The 24,747-nt window shown below is 28.1% G+C and overlaps 1 protein-coding gene across 1 annotated transcript in view; it reads right to left on the bottom strand.

The window, feature by feature from the left end:
• Nlg3 (Neuroligin 3) overlaps positions 1 to 24,747 on the bottom strand; it is a 370,309-nt gene that overhangs the window by 15,520 nt on the left and 330,042 nt on the right. The window contains exons 6-9 of the mRNA XM_088189294.1: positions 22,365 to 22,490; positions 16,940 to 17,099; positions 16,192 to 16,404; positions 3,168 to 3,306 (exon numbers count right to left, since the gene is read on the bottom strand). Of these exons, the coding sequence (XP_088045420.1) occupies positions 3,168 to 3,306; positions 16,192 to 16,404; positions 16,940 to 17,099; positions 22,365 to 22,490 (638 nt within the window). The remainder of the gene's footprint in view (positions 1 to 3,167; positions 3,307 to 16,191; positions 16,405 to 16,939; positions 17,100 to 22,364; positions 22,491 to 24,747) is intronic.

Genomic DNA, 24,747 nt, shown 5'->3' with positions numbered 1-24,747 from the left:
AAAACATATATTTCAGTTTTTTAAAGTAAGCATGAAAAGAATTGACGTATAACTTCTAATTATTTACAATTTTATTTTTATGGTTGTAATATTCCAGAGTTCTAGATTAAATTAAAATATTTTAGTTTGGTTCAGTTATCGTAAAGGAATATTTTTATTAGAAAAATATTTGCCAATATCTAAAATGAAGTGAAGCATTTTTGAGCAGGTTTCCAGGACTGTGAAATTTTTTAGACTTTATTCAACAGTCTTTACCTGGTTCTTTTCTACCAATTACGTTCCTGTACATCTTAGAAATTTTCTATTATTTACAGTTATGTACTATGTTATGTCTGTTAAATTTGTCCATATTATCGTTAAAAACTCGTTTTCTAACTCGTTTTTATCTGTGCCTTCCAAATTGCTAATTTTTTGAGGATGAAGAAGTGTGACTATGCACAAAAAAAAAACGTTTATTTTATCTTTCTGGATATTCCGCTGATGTTTCTCATATCAATTGCATCGCTTCTTAAACATACACTGAAATATGTTTACACATTGAAGTCAAAAAACAACAATAATAAGAACAAGATAGAATTTATTATCTGATACATATCCTTTCCAAACAAAGAGTAGTTTTTTTGGCGGTACTTATGAGTGATAAACGTCTCAAGACGAATATGCTATTATGTGGTTTTTTGCAATATTTCAAATTGGTATAACATTTATTTGATCAAGACTTTCGATACAGGTTGATTTTTATTTTTGTTTGTTTAAATTTTGCAGATGGGTAAAACCCCCACACATATTTTTAATGTGCTCTAAATACTTTATTTCTTATGATTTATAAAAGCTGGTATTTTTATCATGCTTAGTCAGTTTTATAAGTCTTTTTCAGGTTTATAATGTGTCCAAATACTATTTTATGAATTTTTGGTTCAAATGACTAGCTGTGTGTCTTATTTTTGTGTCAGACTCCAAGCATGTATGATGGTTTTATATACAATAAAATCATTTGTAAGTACCTGTACACATGAACTCACCTGTTCAGTCAATATGCATATTTTTATTTATTCTTCCATTTTACTTTGGAATTAAATATTAGTTTTAAAGTACTGGAAGTCTTCTATTCATGTGTATTGCGTTCCACTATTAAGTTGACGCGATTAAGTTTTAGATGCATTTAATTGTAATCTTGTTTACTTTTAATTTTTGAAAAACGGTTTAAGTGCAAGGTTAACTATTAAGGATTTAAAAACCCGAGGGTTGTGAATCAATAAACAATGAGACTCAGAGTGGAATCTAGTTAAAAAAATTTACCAATATTTACACAAGTTGCGACAAACGATTAATGGCGAGACGTTTTCTTCAAGCGGTGGTGGAGAAGTTTGCGCAGGGATGATGTCCTTGTACGATCCTCAGAATTCTTGAAGATATCAGCAGCGAGTGTCAGGAGACGGTTCCTCTTGCTGCAATGATCGTATTTGGGGATCTGCTGGTTTCTTTGAGTGGCTGTTGGTAACTTGTGAATTCGAGACTTCGATTGACTCTCTTCTCCATATCGGAGTCCGGGTTTATATATCCAGGGCTTGCTGATCAATCGCAATTATACAGCAATCATACAGCCAATCGGTGCAGTTGTTTTTTAGAACGGCGAAATAAGTTTACGCCTTTAGAAAGTGACGTTTGCTCGTCCAATGTCGTTTTTTCCACAAAGAAAATCTCTCAATGACGGAGAATATTAACTGTAAATGCTCGTGCTGTTTATGAGATTGCAACGAGGTCTATGTTGTCCAAAATCCTTTATGTTGTGTTGTTTCCTTGTGATGGATGATTATTTTGGTTACAGTAAATTACCGTAAGACAAAGACCCTTTCAAATCTAGTCATTTACAACTATTATTATTAATAGTGCATCACACTGCTTTACAAATGATTTAATTTTAAAAACATACGTCACCTATTTTGTAGGCAAACAACAGCATTTTTCTCTTCCAGATTAATAGTTGTACTTGCGGTATGAGTATCATATTTTGGTCCATAATAAAAGCCTGTTTTAAGTTCACTAGTAAAAACGTTTTTTGATATGATTTTTTCATTGTCTGTTGCATGATTAAAATTGTTAGATTTCTAACGTCTATGTTCTTGAATTTTTTTGCGTAGTTATAATTTAACTAGTTTTTTGTTTGATCATATTTATTGAAAAAGGACGCGTAATATATTTTTTATATTCTAAACTTTCATCCTCAGTACGATTATTTATAGAACCTATGTTTCTTAACCCCCACAAAAAACAACACCTACTACTCTATAACCAATTTAAAACTCATACATTTTGTTACATAGTTGAACTTAAACCAAAATTCATAACTGTATTTAATATTATTAAAGCATATACCAAACAAATTTACTTTGAAATAATAATAGTTTACCTGCTATTACTTTAAATCCTAATGACTATATATTTAAAGATTTAATTATTTCAACAATTTAAAAAAAAAACTAAGTTTGAGTTAATACTCGGATGAGTATATCTTATATTAGTTTATTTTATATGTACATTTCGTATTAATTTGTTATCATGTTAATTGAAAAAGCCACTCAAAGTGTATTTACAATGGATCGTTGAAAAGGCATACCATCTTCAAAGTTATCTAGTGTCTCTTTGGCCCGGAACAGGTACTTCGATGCTTATTGTGAAAAGATAAAATTTACAATTTCTATAAAATATACGACGTTTAACTTTGAAATGTAAGCAAAGAGAAATGAAATATAATGCTACATGATATATTAATGTATTATTATAAAATGCAGTAACGCTTATCTTTGAAAATATTCTCAGAGCCTATCAAATTATATATACATTAAATACAACATGTAAAAAACATTTCAAGAGAAGTATTTATTATAAGTATTACGAAACAGTCAGAACCTTTTGTTGTTTCTTTTAAATATATGTGATAAAGTGCTTTTGTATTCAAAGCCCTTATATTATAAGTATATTTTAGCGACAGTCGCGTATCATGATCGTCGTAAAACAGTTATATGTTAAAACGTGTTTTTTTTTCAATATGTAGTATATTATAAGTATGCAATTAATAATAAATGAAGTTGTTTGTTTCATGGTTCAGAGCGTGTGTAGTCAATAAATTTGAGAATGGGTATTTAATTGAATGGAAAATCGCTTACCTGAGGATAGTCCCCGAACTTAGTCTGGTAGTCGAAGACGTACAGGTAGGAGTTCCTCCTCAACGCCGAATGTAGATCCGCAGTATGAACTACAGGGGCCACAACTTGGGCGTCACTTAAGGCTTCGAGGGTCTCGTCCCTGTAATACAAAATTAATTAGTGCAGGTGTACTTAAATATATAAACTTTGTTTGTGGCTTTGTATTGTTCGAGCCCTAAATTGGTCGGGAGGATTTGAATAGATTTAAAACTCATGTAATAATATACGATGAAGATAATTTGAAAATATATAAAAAGTCTTACAATATAAAACATTTGTCATAAAAAGTAATTTTTGACAAAACCTTTAAGATCAAATACATACAATATTATATATTAAAACATAGAAAGATGTAACACTTCCACGATTTTAAATAGTGATTTTAACACTTTTTACGCAAGCATTGCCAAAAAAAGCTTGACTCTCCATTGTATTATAATAAAATAACTTTGCATAACTTCCGAAGCATACTTTACGGTCCCAAAAGCGGGACATAATGTTTGCATATTCAATTTTGATATTGTTTATTTACTCAGTCGTCTTTTTCTTATACTGCCAAAAAATCTCATTTTTAGCATACAATTATTTTATTCAGATATGGTAATAAGTCATTCAGTAAAAAATATTAAACGGAGTATGCTGACAAATAAAAAGATATCATTGCCAGAGCTTTTGAATTTTTAATTAAAACTTTATTGCGATCATATCTACATTTTAACGCTGAAATTCTTGTGTCACGGATTATGCTATATATATAATAATATATAGTAATAAACTACGAATCTATCCAGTAAATATATAAGCTTTGTATGATTTATTAAATAAAATATATACTATCTATGTATATACGTATTTATAGTCACACCTCGAAACAAACTTTATCAGCAGGCAACTTTGCAAGTTTATTGTTAAGCACAGAACCTATACAGTTCGGCATTTAGTTGCATAATGCCAGAGAGATCACGTGCAACTCAAACAAGCATTCTAGCTTCAACCGGACAGAACATATCAAGAATCATACTTATTAGTATATCATACATGAACGTATTGTCAACCAGAAACTCGCATGGAATTAAACTGGAGACATACTAGAGCTGGTGCAATATGCCCGATTGCAGTTTATTCAAAAGTTCACTCGGCTCTGTGCACTGCTGCTTGGATACTAATGAGCTAGTTTAAAGTGAGGTTTAAAGTCTTGGGTATGGAGAATAATAATAAAAAAGACATTAAGCAGAATGTGAAGAAACTAAGCAACGCCAGACAAAGGTAGAGAGTGTCTGGGTGGCTGGACTAAATTATTGTTAATTAAAAAGTTTAGAATATGCTAACGTCGTATGAAAGTAGCGGAGATATGGTTTAAATTTAAATATTTAATATTAATGAAGAAAAAGATACATATTATTGAAAATATTTACTATGACTAAAACTATCCAAAAACATAAAATTATTAGATTTAGGGAATGTATTTTTAAAATTTAATTTCATAAGAAAGCAAAGATACAAAGTCTAGAACATGTCTTAAAGCATGATATTTTGCGAATAATACATATGTTTATATTATTTATGAATATTATAGTATATGGTAGGTTTCTTATTTATGTTTCAATCTACATTTTTTCAAAACCCAATTTAAATATATTTTTGACACCATTTCCTATATAATATAACAGCTCTTCATAGTTATAAAGTTTACAGTTGCTTGTTAAACACATTTAATTTTTTTTTAAATATTTTTAATGAATGGCTTACTTTCTGTTTTAATCAAGAACACTGTTTGTTATATTATTGCCATGCACTTATAGCAGCATTTTTTTTCTTTCGAATACAAGACATAGCCCACTGTAAAACGATATGGCTACTTTTAACAGACACTAAAGGATACGTTGATTCTAATAAAAATATCAGTAGTGCCAACAGAGCTAAAAAAACGAATAATTTAATTCTTATAGTATGTTCTTGGTTATGTTATTAATGTTATAGTGTCATTCAAAATCAATAGAGAGTAGTTTGATGTGTAGTATGATTTCAATATATGTAAAAACTACAGTTAGGTACATTTAATTAGGAGAGCATTATATAATTTAATCAGTTTAAACGTAAGAAAATATTATTGTTGTGTTATGTAAAATAAGTATGTTTAAAATTTATTTATTTACTTTAAAATATAAATCAAGACAGCTATAAAATTTTTAATTATAAATTTATTTTCCTTGAACTATTTATAAAATGTGTTTTATTTCATTTTTAACTATTTATAAGTTATTTGTGTATGTATATAAAATATAGAGAAGAAGCATAAATCACTAGTAAATTGCATAAAAATAGTCTTAAAATATATTGTTTGCGTTAAAATGTACAAAAAAAAAAATTTGCATTAACTTTTCGTCGTCATCAACGATTTAACGTAACTATAATTACGTTGTTTTTAAAACAAAAAAAAATATTTAATGAAAGTCAGCACTTACAACACCCAAAATGCGCTACAACACAATCAATGACCTATAATTGATCACTCGGAAAAACGATATGTGATTTTGTTTATTTGTGTTGTGTGGTAGGTGAGGTAAAACAAAATAATTTTAGTGTCATATTTATGAGTCACTGTGTAGCATATGTTATTTAATATTATTATTTAACTAAGCAGCAAACTTATGTTGAAAAATACAAAATATTTTTTTGTTAATGTGGCAAACTTATTTTTTAAACTATGGATATAAAAAAATGATAAAATATTATTTACCATAATTGCAAACATTAACGTTTTTCTCAACCTCATCACACTTGAAATTTTATTTTTTGTGAATTATTTTATTAAGTAAATTCAAGAAGAATTTTTTTTAGATATTCATACACTCAAATATTTGTTTCTATTTTGTAATAATAAGGTGTACACTGTTATGTATAATACAAACAATGAAAAATTACTGCAAAAACAAGCAATAAAGTTATTGTACATTGCAATGTGCACTGGATCTAAGGAGGTTAATAAATATATAGCCTTAAGTTTTCAACCTTTTTAAAAAAATGTAAAATAGTTTTGTATAAATGGTACTATAGTATTTAAAATGTTCATTATTGTATTGCGCAAATTAACGCAGTAACGCGGTAATGGTAAAAAATGCTCTAGAAACATATCACATATTTAAACACATCTCGTTTAAATATATAATGTCAGCCATTAAATTGCAAAAATCAGAACGAATCAATAATAATTATAAAACTTAAATAGTTGCGGTTTTGTTTTTGCACACACGCTAGGTATTTGTACCTAGCGAGTGTGCAAAAACAATGAGTGAACTACAGTTAGTCATTTTTATAATGTAGCAGTCATTTAAAATATATTATGCTATAGGAAAACATATAAATAAAACTGTATTTTTTATTATTTATTTTTATTTTTTGGACAATATGTAAAAGATTTAAATTTTTCTATATTTTTTAACTCGAATGGTAAATATATTCATTATTAAAATAATGTTATATTCGTGTAAAGTTAAAAATTTGAGCCTGATAAATGATTTCTATCCAGGTGATTACTGCTGATGTACCAGCAAATTTCCAGATAAGTGTTTTTTAAATACAATTATTAGGATGAGGATATTAATAAAAAATCAAATTTTTCATATACAATAGAAACATAGTATTAGCACATTAAACATTTAGAAAATATATATAAAATTGTGTGTTGTTTATATTTATATTTATTATATATTTTTGATAACTTTCGTATGTAGTAATCTAGTATATCACGAGTGTTACAAATGTTTATATGTTTGTATTTTATTCGCAGCATGTGGTTTAATCATAAATAAAATACATACGATTCTTATATTTTATCGCAAAGTATCGATACATCTAAGAATATCATCTCACGAAACGTCTCTCGATACGAAAGAGCGTTAAACATAAAACGAAACAAATAGCGCATATTTCATTATGAAGTTGGGATTGGTATTGCTTTTCCATCTCTAGACAAAGAGAAAACCCACACGAGCGTTTTCTTATATGGAAAGCCTTAACATAAACCATAGTTTGCTGCCAGTTATGACTTCGATGCAAGAAAGAACATTTTCTCGACGGCGTTTATACTGTAAAAAGCAATGCCGTTATGGGTTTAACGCTTAGTATTGCTCAGACGCGTTTTACGACTGAGCTGCAACGTCCTTGGGTAATTGGAAAACCGTGTCGAGTACTTTTTATTAAAAAGCGTGAAATTCATCGTAAATATCGCGATGTGAAAATGCTTTCTAAGAACGTGATGTGAAATGATAAGTAACAGGGAAAACTGCGGAATTATATAATTAACGTTATACGCCTTATTATAAGATCATTTACAAGAAGTTATTCTAAGAATTTAAATTAATTTAATTGTAAAATATTGCTATGTAAATTATTACAAATTCGAAATAACGTATAAACGTATTTTGTAGAGGTTAAGTTGTGAAGTACCTATACTTTCCGCATTTTGCACAAAGCCTGCATTTGAATCGTTTAACTTTGCTGCCCTCTTTGCGACCTCAAAGTTGGCTGCAATGTTATTCTGTGTGGCATGTAAGCGTCTCTCAAACGTTTGTATAATAAATATAGTCTGTCAAAAGTTAACACATAAACATATTTTTATTATTGATTGTTTTTAAGATCGAAGAAATGTACGATTTCAAAAAGGCTTAAACACAACAATCAATAAATTTGTCGTTACGTTTTTATCTATTTTACTATTCAGACATTATAATCAATATCCATTAAAAAAAATTAAAATAAGAAGTGCAGTTGTGCTTATATAATAATTTATATTAAATATTTCGTTAGTCTGACCTTTACCGATTTTTTAAATTTAAATTCGAAACATATATTTACAGCATTAATTTTCCTGGAAAATCTTGAGCAAAAATTCTTAATAAGCAATTAGTAGGTACTTTATACGAATACACAATTAGACTCACTACATCATTACAGTATTATTATTATTATTTAAACACAAAACATTTGACAATCGTAAGATTAAACTGTCTAGCTAGCAATTTCTGTGTTAGATAACACCAAGTTTGTCACGGCTCTCTAGTGGTTGTGGTAGTACAATAGTTCCATCGCCGCATCAAGTGCAAGGCACAAGACCCCGAATTTCATATGCATGTTTAGGGTTTTCAGATTTTATTGCTCGGAAAATATCTACGGTCGTTTACCGCAATTTGCACAATGGTCCGTTGTTGTGTTGTGTATGTAAATGTGTGCCATGTCACTTTGCGACGCAAACCAAAAAGCAGCACACACACACAGTTACCCCTTTTGCTATTGTATTGTATTATTCGGCGTTTATTTAAAGACGCGACCATAAGCTTTTGTGACAGTTGCAGTGTTTGAATTGTATTATTTATTGTCGGGAATTTGCGTTTTGCTCCGCAAGCTGTGAAACACTACTTTAAATGCACTCGAAGGCTTATACAATAAGCTGTTTAATCAAAGAGTTATGCGGCTATTTAGTAGTTGAATTATGTAAAAATACGATACATGCGACGTACACAATAAATACACAAACTATTATATATCAGTAAGTATCTTATAAATAAATAATAAATCTATATATTAACTTTTTTTGTATAAATTTGTAAATTTGAAAAACCTGCTTAGATATTAATGTAAATATATTAAAAAAATCAAAACATTCAATATATTTATATAATTGTGCAGTTTTAAATTAAAATAATTTTTAATTTAAAAAAATATTTTTTAAAATTAAATAAAATATTACTAAATTCTCTTTAATTTATTTTTAAATTTATAAAACAATATTTGTAATTTATAAAACAATATTTCGGCTGGTGCTGCTTCGTTCACCAATCATTCATATCACATTATATAACCATATACCGTAATAAACAACTACTTTAGCGGTTCAATCTGTGTATAATAACCAGTCAGTCATCATTCATTTGCCAAATTTACATTTATTTATAAAGGTATATACTGTCATCTCTTGATAAAATTTACGTTCACACTAAATTTATATTATTTGTAACCTTCGAAAATGCGTTAATTGATTTATTTTGTGGAGATTTATATAATGGTAAAGTACGTTATTATTTTGTTGTATTTTTAAAAATCAACATTGTGTTTTAACAAAGAAATCTACTACTATAGTGATAATAAAAATATTGAAAACAATATTGCTGAATTATTATATGAAGCAAATCTTAATAATAAATAAATCGAAAAAACTATTAATAAGAACAATATTATAAACATAACACAATAATATTTCTTAGAAACATTAAGAAATATTATCTGACCTATATTTTGAATATTTAATTTAATTTTATGTAAATTAAGGAGGATTAAAAATATTGTTTCCTAGCTATATTTTAATATAAAAACAGATTAATAATATATAATATATGAGAAACTATTAATAGGAATCATATTTCAAACAAACAGAACATAAAAAATATGTTTCTTGAGGAACTTGAAGAAATATTATTTTACCTGAATTTTTAATATACGTGGCAGTTATTAAAAGTAAAATAAATATTTTTTTTTTCTAATATGATGCTATGAAATTTTTTAAATCAGTTTTTGTATAAAAAAATGTTTACTGGGCATTTGATATAATTTTTAAAACATATTGCCTAAAATTAATTATTAATTAAATAAGGTGTAATTATTATGTTGTAAATGTTAGTTTATTTAATTTATTTTATTTTTAATTATAGTATTTATTAGTATATTAGTTTTTAACCCAACCTTAATAGTAAGTAGTTAGGTTTTAAACTTATAACCCCAATTACAAAACGATCAAGATGAAGCTTGGAAGCTTTGTAATTAAAATATTGGAATTAAAAAACAATAAGTAATGTTAACTATATGTTTTATTTTTCATAAATCTTCTGTTGTAGCCTGACAAGCGTAAGCCTAATGCATTACAACGGGCAAATCTCTACCAACAGATATAATGAATACTTACAAGTAAGTATTAGCCACTAGACTGAAAGTTTGGGAATCAGTGACATCTATATTATTAAACATAAAAAAGATGTGCTATATAATTTTATATTCAATTGAAGTCACTGTAGCTGGAGCTGTTTTTTTTATTAATAGCGCATTTTTATTTATAATAATTCGAGTGCCGCTGTCGGGGCTCGAACCTGCAACCTCAGAGTTACTGGTCTGAGACGTTACGGACTAAGCTATTCAGTTCTTAATATATAAATAATCGTTTTTATAAATAAATAAGAATATAAATAAAGGAAAAAAACTCCAAACTTAACATAAATTTATCATTTAGTAATAAAATATATTGTTGAAAATATTTTTTTTACATTGCATATAGAAACAACTTCATTTAAAATATACTTAAAAGGTTTAAGAAATACACCTGTTATTATGCCATCAAAAAAAACAAAATGATTATTAACATCTGAAAAAAACATTCTTACATAGATTTTATTAATGATGTGATAAATTGCAGTGCTTTAATTTAATTTTTATCTTACACGTATATATAATTTTTAATAAGCTCAAGTAGCTCACGAATAAATATTTTTTATACCTTATATGAACAACCTAGTGTAATTTAAATTAATGCTTACGATATTCATCCCCGAGATTAGGAAAATCTACGAAAACATTTGTAGCAATCGATTTTAATTAAAATTATATAATAATCATTTATTTCATAATTCACATTTCTCTTCAATAATAAATACCTCTTATTAACTTTTTAAGCAATACATTATTTTATTCAAGTGTTTTAAAATTTCAAAGTTCTGAAATTTTTAACTAAAATTTAAAATTTTACTTTTGGCAACCTAGTTTAAACAAATCTCAACCCCCTACAACTGCTTATCTGAAACTATTTATTAACCCATTTCAATTACTCTCTATAGGGTTTATTGTAGAAAGCATGCAATGGAATTAACCTTTTTTCAATTTACTATTGCAGTTTTTTGTGCATTTTGTCCACTTTTTGACCATAACTCTAAACTTCATATTTTCAGCCAAAATTTAAAAATTGATGTGGATTATACTAAAAGATGATACCATTATTTTTTTTTGGTAAAATTTATGTTTTATTAAATGCTTCAGGGCATGAATTTTTCCACTTTCTGTTATCTGAAAGCGATGGACTGTTTATGTTATGTAAAATTTAATAAATATAAAATATATATTTAGGTTGTAATGAAGTTCGGCATCCACTTATTAGTTTTTTTATTGTCCTAAGCAGTTTTGTAATGTCCAAATCTGCTATATCATTAACGCCTTACTTTTGTGCACGTAATTAAATTGTGCATTGTTTTAATTTAGCCAACAATCTTCAAAAACTGAATAAGGATGTCTACTATATTTTTTTTGTTGCAAAACCTACACAAGCTGATTCTACTGCATGATAACCTGTACCAAACTTTACAATAGTCTAATTATAAGTAAGGAATTAAATAAGTTGTTTTATATATATTCATATTTATTATATAATGTATATCAATATACACATGTTACAATGAAATATGCTTCGTTAGTAGTATTCAATGTTTAATTGCTAATAGTAGTACTATGCATACTCCCACCTTGATTATATGCCAGTGCTCTTTAGTGAAGCTTTGCCTTTTAAATGCCTTTCAAAAACGCGAGCGAAGCGGTGCAATAATATTAATAACACTAAGTGAAGATGCAACGTAATAGACTGAAGAAACTGCTACATTACACCTTCCTTACGAGAGATCTCCTAATGCCTCCAAGAGGACAATGAAAACTGGGGACTTATATAATATAAACGTGAAAAGGGGACCAAGAAACCCTTTTATTATATAATAATGAATGAAGTTGCTTTTATTAAATAATAATTAATGAGAAGTTACTTACATTTAACTATTCTGAAATAATATTGCAATATAAACATATAAACAGATAATTAGATTCAGCATTTATATCAATATCATTGCTTCCTAATGTGAGATTTTTAAGTGGCTACATAAAGAACAGATATCAGGAAATTTCATAAATTAAAAAGAAGATGCAAGAAAGGGATTTAATTTTAGATTGGGCGTAATAACTAGAAGCATGAAATCATATTTAATAAATTCCGGTATAGATTTTTTAATAAAAATTCGCTATAGCTCGCGTGAAATTAATACATTATAAGAATAACACACGAATTAATAAATCACAAGGACGCGAACATTACGTAATTGGATAACACGACGTGCGTTTTGTATTGCGAAAATGCCTTATATTGTGTTATTATAGATATATCATAATATTATATAATATAATAAAAGAAAATCCAGTGTATAAGAATCGTTAAAGCGTGGCAGTCACGTCTCGTAGCGGCGACACTTGGACCTTTACTACGTTATTTACGGATATATTATTTATTGGAAAGCGAAACTTGGTTTTGTCGAGATTTCGTTTGATTTATTGTCAAACTTATTAACCTGATGTAGTAGCCAGCTGGACACTCGAGATATACGCCATTATTGTTCACAGTTTTCTCCGCCGCAAGTATGTGATATATGTACCTAAGTGTACTAGTATAGTAATATAATATTATATAATAACGGAAGTTTCGTTCCGAATGCAAGACTTCTTTCTGACTATTCCTTTTATGAAATATCGCATCGCAAGTGGCGCTTTGCTCGCTTTTAATATTTATGTTCTCGTATATGTATCTAATGTGTGATAGTTAAGTTTAAATATATTCATTAGGATTGTAGAAACACAGATTAAAAATGAATAGTTATGTAATTTAGAACAAATTATGACACAGAAAAATATGTTCGAGCAGCTACTTTTTTTCTCATATTTTTTAGTGGGTAAGATACGCTAATTTATAATTTAATAACATGTACACAACTATTGATTACAATAGACATTTTCATACATTATATGACTGTTATTTTGTTGGAAGGGCACTTTAATATTTTAATGCAAAAAAAAACCTTTAATAAATGCTTATATATATAGTATGGTAATAAAATGGTTTTAAGTGGTATTAATAATTTATTATTACATTAAATATGTAATTTTTATAGAGCTATAAATATAAAAATTATATTTGTATTTTGCATGTCACTCTAACTAATCCTCTGGTTGTCTGTAAAATACGAGATTATGGCGTTGAAGTGCCTTACTCAAATGTCGTTTCGTTTTATTATTATGTACATTTACACAAACAGTCATACACACGTACAGCTGGGAAAAACATTCGGCAACTTTTTCACGAAGAAAATAAAACGACTTGGTCTGTGGAAAAGTTTGCTTTGTTTATTTCCTCTCGCGTTTGCGACGTGTGCTGCAGATTTAGAGAAGGAAAGAACGGTTCATTATGTGCATATTGAAGAAAGTAAAAATGCTTGAAACTATATAAAAACCGAGATGCTGGAAGAAGTTTTTGCTTGGCATAAAAACTTCTCTAACGAGAGAAAACGTTTGATTTGCATAATAAGTACGGAGGCGAAATTTTAATTGTTCCGAGAAAGCGATTTAATTGGCATGTCCAATAGTTTGCGAAGGGTATGGAAGTATGAAACTGGTTTGTAAGTATAATTTAAACATTTATGCTTCAAAAACTTATTATTAGATTGAAATATCAAATTATTAAAATAGCATAAATGATCTAATATTTGTGGAATAAAGTTTATTTGATAGTTAAAAAATATGATTTTGTGTAAATTATATTAAACAGTTATATAAAATGAGCTGAACTACTAAAAATAAAATTCATGCTTCATATGTATTAATATACTTAAAACAATCAAGATAAATTAGAGAATATATTGATTAAAAACCTTCCTTTTGTTTGCTTTAAGTACTTAAATAACATTTTTAATTCATGCTTATCTTTTGGATATTTCCCAATAATCTGGAAAACGGCAAAAATTCATCCGATAAAAAAACCTGGCAAAGCAGATAACATACCAATTAACTACCGCCCGATAAGTTTACTTCCCTCATTTAGCAAATTATTTGAAAAAAATATATTATCTCGATTAAAGGAATCTCTTAATAGCAAACTCATTAATGAGCAATTTGGTTTCCGCGAAAATCACTCGACTACGCATCAACTTAATAGATTAACAGAGCACATATCTGCCGATTTTAATATGAAAAAAAGTTCTGGTCTTTTATTATTAGATATGGAAAAGGCTTTTGATACAGTATGGCATGATGGATTAATGTATAAACTTTTAAAATATGAAACTCCCTATTACATTATTCACATGTTACGGTCTTACCTGAAGAATCGAAGCTATGTTGTTTCGCTAAATAATACATTTTCGACACCGCGTAAAATACCAGCTGGTGTTCCTCAAGGAAGTATACTTGGCCCGTTTCTCTTCATTCTATATACTAATGATATTCCAATGTTAAAAAATACTAAACTCTCAATGTACGCTGACGACACTGCAATCCTTACTAGTTCTTATGGTCTTAAACCTATTGCAGTTAAACTTCAAAAATCCCTTGAAAACTTAAAAAAATATTTTATGAAATGGAGAATTAAAATTAATCAAGACAAAACAGAAGCTATAATATTCACTAAACGTAGACAACCCTTGCCTGCACCCATTAAAAGTGAACAAGGGCATAACATTGAATGGAGAGCGAGCGTTAAATACCTGGGTATACACCTGGACTCCAGACTAAAATTCAATAAACATATAACTGAACTCCGGTCGAAAGGGCTCGGCGCCATTGCGGCTCTAAAATCAATAGTTAATAGAAAAAGTGCGCTTACAATAAAAAATAAATTCTAGTCTATAGACAATTATTCAGACCTGTTTTAACTTACGCTTGTTCAGTGTGGAGTAACGCGAGTAATAGTAATTTTAATAAACTTCAAGTAATCCAAAATAAAGCCATAAAAATAATTTATAATACACCGTTTTATACTAACCTTAAAAAACTCCACACCAAACATTTAATTCCTACCATTAAAGAATACTGTTATTATCAAACCGAAAAATACTATAAAAGTATCTCGCGAGACCACGCAAACCCACTAATTTCAAGAATCGGTGATTACGACAAAGCAAAACTTAAATTTAAATACAAACATAAAATGACTAAGCACATACTGCTTTGATGCAGTTAAGCTCATCGCAGTGTCATCAGTTTCAGGTCTACAGGGCTAGATTTATTTACCTTTGTATGTGTTTTATTTTGTATATTATATATTATTTTGTATAATTTCTTTTTCTCATATGCTTCATTCTTTTCCAAAATTTTTTTTTTTTGGATTTTTTTAAATTTGTAAAAGGTTTTGTGTATTTTTCCTTTAATTTAGTATACTCTCCTATAATTTATTTTTATTTTTATGTTATTGTATAACTTAACAAATTGTAAACAATGTAAATGGTTATGAACCAGTATAGTGCATTTATTATATCTGTATGCTATTATACCAATGCCTATTTAAGAAATAAACTTTTATAAAAAAAAAAAAAAAAAAAAACAATCAAGAGCGGATGTGCGATACGGTCCTTAATTTTTTCAAACATACCAACTGTAATTAAATCACTAAATGTCGATGTTTTCACATTAAATTTTCAAAAACCATAATAAAAGTCAGAAATTGAAGGACTTTTGCTTAAAATAAATTCTGAAGTATATATTTCGAGTGCTTATTGGAATTTTAAATTATTCTTTAATTTATTTATAAACGTTTTATTTTTGTTAAATATCGGTTTTAGGGCCTAAGTTTTTCTAACCTAAGATCCATAATTGGTTTAGATTGATTTTAAATCTTATACTAAACAATCTGATGATTGTTTTACTCATTAATTTGAAAGCAATCTATATGTTGTTCAAATTTTATATTAGCAAACATATTTATTTAATTGTTTGTAATATTATTATTTTATTGCAATCGGTTGGCTGATACTTGAGTGAATAAAAATGAAGAGAAATGGTTTTAGAAAACCCTGCGGGATTTGTACCAAAATATAGCTTTACTAACTGTGATCTTATGATTACATAATATTCTTAATCTTACCTTATGTTGATTGGATGTTGGACAGGTCTCTCCCAATCTGTGTATTCGTTGACTATCGTGGCCAAAATCTCTGATAGATGATAGCTGTAGGTGTTCTTGACAAAAGTTCTTAAAATCTTAGATCTTCTATCAGCTTCAATCCCATATTGAACATCATCACCGCTGAAGGCAAAATAAGCTTCTGCTCTCGTGACTCCAAGCATAAGATCGTACCTAATTAACAACAAATATATTATTATAGTTAACAATTTATGATTTTAAAAGCGTATGATACATTAAATCATTTTAATCGGTTTATTTATCATTACATAAAATGCATGCAAATGAATTTAATTCCAAAATTAAATAAAATAAATTCGAATGCTATATCATCCTGTTAAATATGTATTTATACAGCTAATATTTTACTAAAAAACTAGTTGTATTGTTAAAGTCAAAGGCCATATTATGAAAGGAAATGTACGACATTTATGTCAGATGCAAGGCTGGCGTTAATAAATATAAAAGACGTTCAAGATAATTTTTTTAAGATTAATATATAATAAAATGTTGTACAGTCTGTACTATTTTTAAAGTGTGTCTGTGATACTAAAAACTTGAACGACATTCTTATCTTACTGCGACTTTCTAAGTGTACAGTTTTTTTATTTAAATAATATGTAGGTATGTACTTCTATATAAATTTGATTTTGGATTTTTTAAATCTAAATACACATTTTTATTGTAATTTATTTAGGATTTGACTTACTTGGTAAGCTGTGCCACTGCGCTTTTTCTCAGCAAAACGTGATTCAGTATGTTGATTGCATTCTGAGGTGGTTTGAAGCGGGAATGTGATTGTCCGTTTGATGAACTCATGCTGTTGTAGTCGTAAGCGTTATTTTCTTGCGCTAATAAATCACCAGTATCTATAGAAATATATATAATAAAACCTTAATTATGTTTTAAGTTAAACATTAAATATAGTGCAATCGTTCGGTGTTGATATATCTAATAAAAAATATACGTTAATCTTTCATTAAAGAAACACGCTTAGTTACTTTTGTTACATTTGGTTGCTGTATACAATATATTTATATTCAAGAGGAAGGAGTAGAGTTACAAAAACTCGCTGAAAACGTAACGAAAAAGCGACTAAGAATATTTCTTACGCATTTTGTTCACAAAACATTTTCTGAGTATCGAATTTAATTAGATTTGTAAGACACATGATACGTACATCAAATTTGATATTTTTTTATAAAAGTAATCGTTTGCTTAGATACTTAACCCAACGTATCTCAATTTCTCATTAGCATTTATTTTCTTTCACGTTCATATTCTGCGTAATTCAATACTTTTTTATTTAATTCAAAGAAACCTCCGTGCAATTTTTCATTGTTCGCTTAAACACTTCGATTTACCAATGATAGAAGCAGGAAACTTTGTTATTAGTTATCAAAAGTATTTGATTGAAATAGTAATTAAGTAATGTAGCCGATTTGTACATAGTAAAAAACGATTTTTTTATCTCATATACGCGGTTGTTTAGTTTTTTATAAGTCATATTGAATCAATTGATTCGATTCTTGGACTATTATGCATAATGGTGTTGACAATATACTAACTAATACACCCATACCTCGCTATACGGCCGCTCTTTATACGGCATTTCGCTATAACGACCCTCTTCAATTAAGGCACGTTTTCGATTTACGGCCTAAAATGTTTCGCTATAACGGCAAAAAAACATTTTTTCGATGTCGATTTAAAAAAAAAATTAAAAATAGATTTAATTTGCATTATTTTAAAATAAAAGCTGAAGCAGCTAGCGCCGATGAGGCCGCATCTAAGGAATATCCTAACATTTTAAAGGGAATTATTGAAAGAGGTGGTCATAAACCTGAAAAAGTGTAACGTAGACGAAACAGGGCTTTATTGGAAGCGAATGCCTGATCGCACGTACATTTCAAAAACCGAAAAATCTGCTAAGGTGTCTAAAAAACGATTAACTTTGCTACTTGGTGCAAATGCCGCGGGTGATTTTAAGCTAAAACCACTTTTAATATATTTTTCCGAAAATCCAAGGCCTCTTAAAAGACTAAATAAAAATCAATTACCCGTCATATAGAGATCCAACAAGAAAGCTTGGATGACTAAAGCTACTTTAGAGGATTGCTTCAAAAATCACTTTTGCACAGAAGTGAAAAATTATTGCGAGACAATAACTTAAGCAACAAGGCTTAGCTAATTTTGGATAATGCACCAGGGCATCCTACTAATTTATCCGAACTATCTGAAGATGTCATGATTGAGTACCTTCCGAAAAATACAACAGCTCTGATCCAACCAATGGATCAGGGTGCAATAGCCACTTTTAAGGCATATTACCTACGCCGAACTTTCCGACAACTTATGAGGGAAACCGATGGTAAATCTTCAATTAAAACATTTTGGAAAAAACTCTAACATCAAGGATGCTGTTGACAGCATCAGTGAATCATGGAAGGAATTAAAAGTAACAACAATGAACCACGTTTGGAAAAAAATATAGCCAGAATGTGTAAAAAGTACTGACGCAGAAGTTAATTGCCTTCCTGAAATTAGGCAAAACATTTTGGATCTAGCACATGATCTCGGCTTTGAAGGTTTGAACGAACGTGATGTGCTTGATCTACTTAAAGCTGATAGGGAACCCCTTTCATATAAGGAACTCATTCAGTTGTAAGCAGAACCGGCATTTGATGAAGAGACAGAGCCTGTTGTATTCAAACAGCTTACATCAAAAAAATTGTCAAAAGCTTTTTCCTATTTCGAACAAGGAATAAACATCTTCCTTGAAAACGATCCTGACGTCGAACGTAGCGCTAAAGTTTCTTGAGGAATTAACTCAGCCATTAGCTGTTATTAATCACTGAAGAACGAAAGAGACAAAAAGGCAAGACAAACAACGTTGGACAATTTTTTTAAGCCAGGCCCATCCTTACCAGCGAAAAATGAGAACGACAGTGATCTGCAGGTTACCATTTTTTCATCGTCTTCAGATTAAAACCATTTAAAAAAAAAAATATGTACGTATTCATACACATATTTTATGTAACATGAAGTTGTTTCATATTTGTTTATGGATTATTGTTGGTTTTGTTGAGTCTGTTATTATTTTATGTACAAATGTATGTATTTGTTATGTATGTATTTTTGATTTAAATGAAATAAAAAGATAAAATGCATTTTAAATGATAAACCATGTTACATATTTAACAAATTTGGAACCGATCCCATTGAATTTGTATGAATTTGTATTAGAATAATTGATTCGTTATACGGCTTTTCGCATTGCCGCCAAGTTTCGTGGAACGTATCTAGGCCGTAAAGCGAGGTATGGGTGTAATGTTCAACCAATGTACAAATAACTAGTGGCAGTCAGAATTCATTTTGCAACTAATCACTACTCGAAATGCCATACATGAGTTAAGAAAATGGACAAATGGGTATTGCAAGAACCGACCGTAAGGCAAAATCAGTACATTTATAAGTATATTTCTTATTAGTTCATAGAAACATTAAAGAGTCATTTTATTAGAATCATTACCAGCGGGTATAAATGGATTTTGTACAATAACCATAAGAGATCGGAAAAATAAGACAGCATTATAGTTATAAAATAAAAGCTTTTGATGTTTTCAGAACCTCCAAAAATATAATCAAGATTTTTAATCAGTCATTTTTTTTATTAAAGCGTTTTATATAATATTTTACTAAAAATCAATCATTTAATATAAAATAACCTAGTAATATGATATGTATATATTTAATTGAAGTGAATAATATCTTTAAAAGGGCGTTGAAAATGATATGGGTTTTATACGTCATATTTTATATGCAATGTTTAATATATTTAAATATAGATTGAAACTTGAAACACCCTAGTGCTATGATATATTATTAACTATTAGTAACGTTACAAATATTATGTTAATAATTATGAAATGTCATATTTCCGTTATTATTCAGTTTGAATATCCGTATCTCTAAAATTTGACTTTGACAATTTTTTTATTTACTGTGAAGGTACATTACTTATGTTTCAAGGATAAGTTTTGGTTTTTATTAATCTTTTAAACCAATTTATTTTAAATTGTTGTTTTTAAAACTATAGTTAAGTAACAAATTCGCAGACAATTCGAAATTTCTAGGAGGTATTTGTTGAATATATATTCTGGAAATGAGCCACGTGGGCGACTAAGACTAAGCTGTGGAGGAACCGGATACATCTTAAACTACGCGTGAATTAGCAACAAGGTGACTGCCGAATGAATTAATCGAGCATTAGAAAATAATTTATCTAAATTTTTATATAGCTGCATTTCATAAAATAGTATGTTTTGGACAATCGCAAGAATTTGACGCAATGGTAGGATAAAAAATAAAGTGCTAAAGTACGGTCTGAAACCAAATAAGCACAAAAAATAATGATGCTTGTGTAGTGGTCCAGCACTAGTATTTTTCACATCAGACTTATGAAACGTGATTAATAGATTCTAGTGGATGTCTAGAGAACTTGCGATTAAGGAGTTGAGATTGGTCGATACTCGATCTTGACCACCGTATTCATCAGCCAACTGACTACCACTGATTCTAATAATATCATCACTTCAGATTTCAACAAGCTCTCTAGGTTTCTTTACAGGCGGCATATACTATCTACCTTTAGAATAATAAAACTGCGCAAACTTTGTTTGATGATACTGTTTTTTATTATCAATACAACAAACAATTTTTTTAATTGAAAATCAGACAATTTATATTTAATTACCTTATATTTGTTAATATCTAAAAATGTTTTTTTTAATGAGCTCGAATCGAGTTTTATGTAATATTGATTTAAATAAGTATCGGTAAAAGCTCAAAGATATTCGCATCAATCATACACGATACGTGTATGGGTCGCGTTGTTATGTTTTATTGATAATAAATCATCGTTTAACCTAATGAATATTAATCGATCGCGATATAAAGGCCATTTCGGATGAATAACGCAATTATCCACCGAAATAAATACTCGTGTAACGATCATCGCATATTATATAATATATGAAAAATAAACGTCTAACCTAAATATTATTACGCACATTATGTAATTGATTGATGAGCGGCCATTGTGCTTATGTTGACGCGTGTGTGCATCGCTCGTTAGGCACCCCACACACGTTGAGCACACGTGAGATTTATGCGTATGTGTACACACGTTTATTGTGCGCAAAATGTGAAGAGTCATATTGTAACAAGGCCGAAGCTTGTCAGACAAATTTAAGACGCGTTAAAATTTAATAACCCGAGATGAAAAGTTTTTGTATGAAACGCTGAACTTGGGTTGGTTTTATATTATGAATACTTTTGATTCAAATTAAAATAAAATCGATCACCGCATTAAAGTATATCTACACACTAGCTTAGAAATAAGATAAAAGTTCACAATTTTAGTCAAAGCTGATAAAGTAAGGAATAAGACATTAAAGAATTATCAGTTAACGAGAAACATAGTTTACTGATGAAGATACTCACTTAGAAAAAAGGGGAGCTAAATATGAAAGGAAATATGAGCACAGAAGTTTTTCTGTTATCAGAAGATAGTACATTTTTGTTTAAATTATTTTCTACGTTATCAATAAAGGTAAACTTAAACCTGAGCATATTTTAGGGTTTTTATTATTTTTATAAAAAAAAAAAAAAATTAAATGCATATTACTATCTTTTAATGCAGAATAATAAAACAATAAAATAATAAGACATACTTTAAATAAATACAACAATAATTGCCTTAGATTATAGATTACGCAGAAATCTGCGAGCTTTCATGTGGATTGCGTTTCGAGTTTTCTTCATTATATTCTTACTCACAATATATAAAAGTAGCAAGATAAATTATTTGAGGAGCTTTGTGCAAATCTTCGTTTCTCATTATAGGGCAAAATACAAAAGGAATTCAATGGATCATTTGTTTTCATTAGTACTACGTTTTGCTTAGTAATCCATCGTGAATAAATATATATATATATATATATATATATATATATATATATATATATATATATATATATATATATATATATATATATATATATATATATATATATATATATATATATATATATATATATATATATCGAATAAAATAAATATAAGTAACTTACCTATTACAACGCCATCCACGCTAGGTCCAAAAGCATAGGCGAAATCCGGAGTTTGAACTGAAGCCGAAAGCAAAGCCTCCAGTGGTCTATCTCGTAAGCATTTTAAAAGATGAGGTGGTGGTAGTTCTGCATGAAGGACAAATAAAAAATATATATGAGAAATTATCAATTGACAAGTCTGTATGTCATAAAGGCAAATTTCCCTTTTTACTTCCTTTGCACGCTGACGTTTGACTGACGCGTCATAAAAGAAAACGTATCGTAAAACTCTTTTGATCTTTGACACCTGTCGACGAATTGAATTACGGTCATCTCCTTTCTGTCATTTATACGTAAATATGTATTTGTATATAATATTACAAATTACTTTTTAGAATATGTCCTTGAATCGCATTATAAAGATTTATAAGAGCAATAATAAAAGTTAAATACTAAAAAGTTGCACTTGAAAAATCAATTAAAAAAAATTGTATTATATTTTATATGTTAACATAACATTTCAAGAAGAACAAAATTTTAACAAAAAATTAAATTTTTATCTTATAGAAAAAAGTGATTTTATCGGATTATCTCGAAAATAGTATTATTAAATCCACACATTCGTTCTAAAAATTAATTAGCCGTTAATAATTTATTTCAAAAAAGTGCTTTTATATTTAATGTTTATCATTAACATTTAAACTAAATGGATTATTTCTGTATCAGATAATAAAGATATTGTACATTTTTTGATGTGTAAGTGATGTATTTGTTCGACAGACTTATTATACAACAGAACCATAAAATAATTTGGAAGGTGAAGTTTTCCATTTGAGTATTTAACTAAAATTGAACTTTCGACCTCGATACATTAATTAACGGCGATCATTATTAAACCGTGAAAGTGGTATGGTGGTCAACCTGAGGTCTCGGGGGGGTTAAGGAGAGGTTTTGAAGAGAGTTTTCACTTGAGCTTTATCGAATACGAATGCCTGGAAATGGCACAACGGTAAAAAACTTAACATTCAAAAGGAAAAAATGTAAAATTTTATATAAAATTCCACATATATAAATAAATTTATCTGATATAATTTACTAACGTTTATTATACTCGCAAAAAAATATTATGTGTGAAAAAGTTTTTAAATACAAACAAATTTTTACACTTTTTATATATAAAACACTTTTTATATATAAAAAATATTATATTTAATAATACGTTTAACTATATTTAAAATACGTTTAACACGTTACAAACACATTTAAACCGTTACTATTAAATTTTGTCAAATTGTTGGTAGCTAACATATGATGTAATATCAATGGTTCTTAAAAATATGTAATATGAAGCATAAAATATTATTGATTTATCATTAATATTTATTATTTTATAGCAATAATAAATACATTATTATTTACATACGAACCGATCACTGTAAATTGATATTAAAAAGGGATTGTTGCGACTTATGATGGTAATATTTTTATATATTATAAGTAATTATCGATATAAACTAAGATTATTTTATTAGTTTTAAATCAATGTAAAAATCTACTAAAAATAATGAAAAATACTGAAATAAATCATAAATCCGGAATACAATTTGAATTAAATGTTAATATTAGAAATAGTTTTTTTTTTAGAAAAATAAATAATAAATGCATTACCATTTTTTAAATTATTTAAAGGATTTGAGAATTGTTGAATTAAAACTATTTTACTGAATTTCATAGGTATTTAGATTTTTTATATTTTTTGTCTGTAATAAGAAAATGATATATTCTTAATATATTGCTTGTACAGTTATTTAGTTGTTTACATTGTATCATATTTTTATCGCAACAGTATTATTTGCTTAGGTAGCGTAGCTAATATATATTTATTATTTTATTAAGATTAAACTTAATTAAATATTTTTATCATAAAGTATAGTTATCTTGATTTATATATAAAAATATGTAGATAATAAAACAACTATACGTACAAATAGTAATATATGGACTACACTACGTTTTAATTGAAATATGTTTAAAGTAAGTACTATTGTATATCTAAGAGTTCTTTGCTAATATAATTTATTTATTAATTAATTAAAATAAAATATACGATAAATGTAAACAAAACAAATAAGATATTTTATTCTTTCTTAATTCGGTTCCAATAATTGAACCACTTCTCCATTCATATATGGAGGGGATTAGCGCACATCATAATTATAAAAAAAAAAACAGTTTGACTTGCGATAAAAGCATTTTAACAGTTAAAAATGGTCTTATTTGTCTTAAATGAAACACCGTGGGAGACCACTTAACAGATTAAGGTATATTACATTAAGAATAAAAAACGCGCAAAATAGTTTTTACTCAATTTCGTAGGCCATTTATTTCAAAGAAACTATGTAAA

This window comes from Plectrocnemia conspersa, unplaced genomic scaffold (genome assembly GCF_051122295.1).
Source record: "Plectrocnemia conspersa isolate PC_06_02 unplaced genomic scaffold, ASM5112229v1 ptg000008l, whole genome shotgun sequence".
NCBI lineage: Eukaryota > Metazoa > Arthropoda > Insecta > Trichoptera > Polycentropodidae > Plectrocnemia > Plectrocnemia conspersa.
This window is presented reverse-complemented; position numbering and strand designations above follow the sequence as displayed.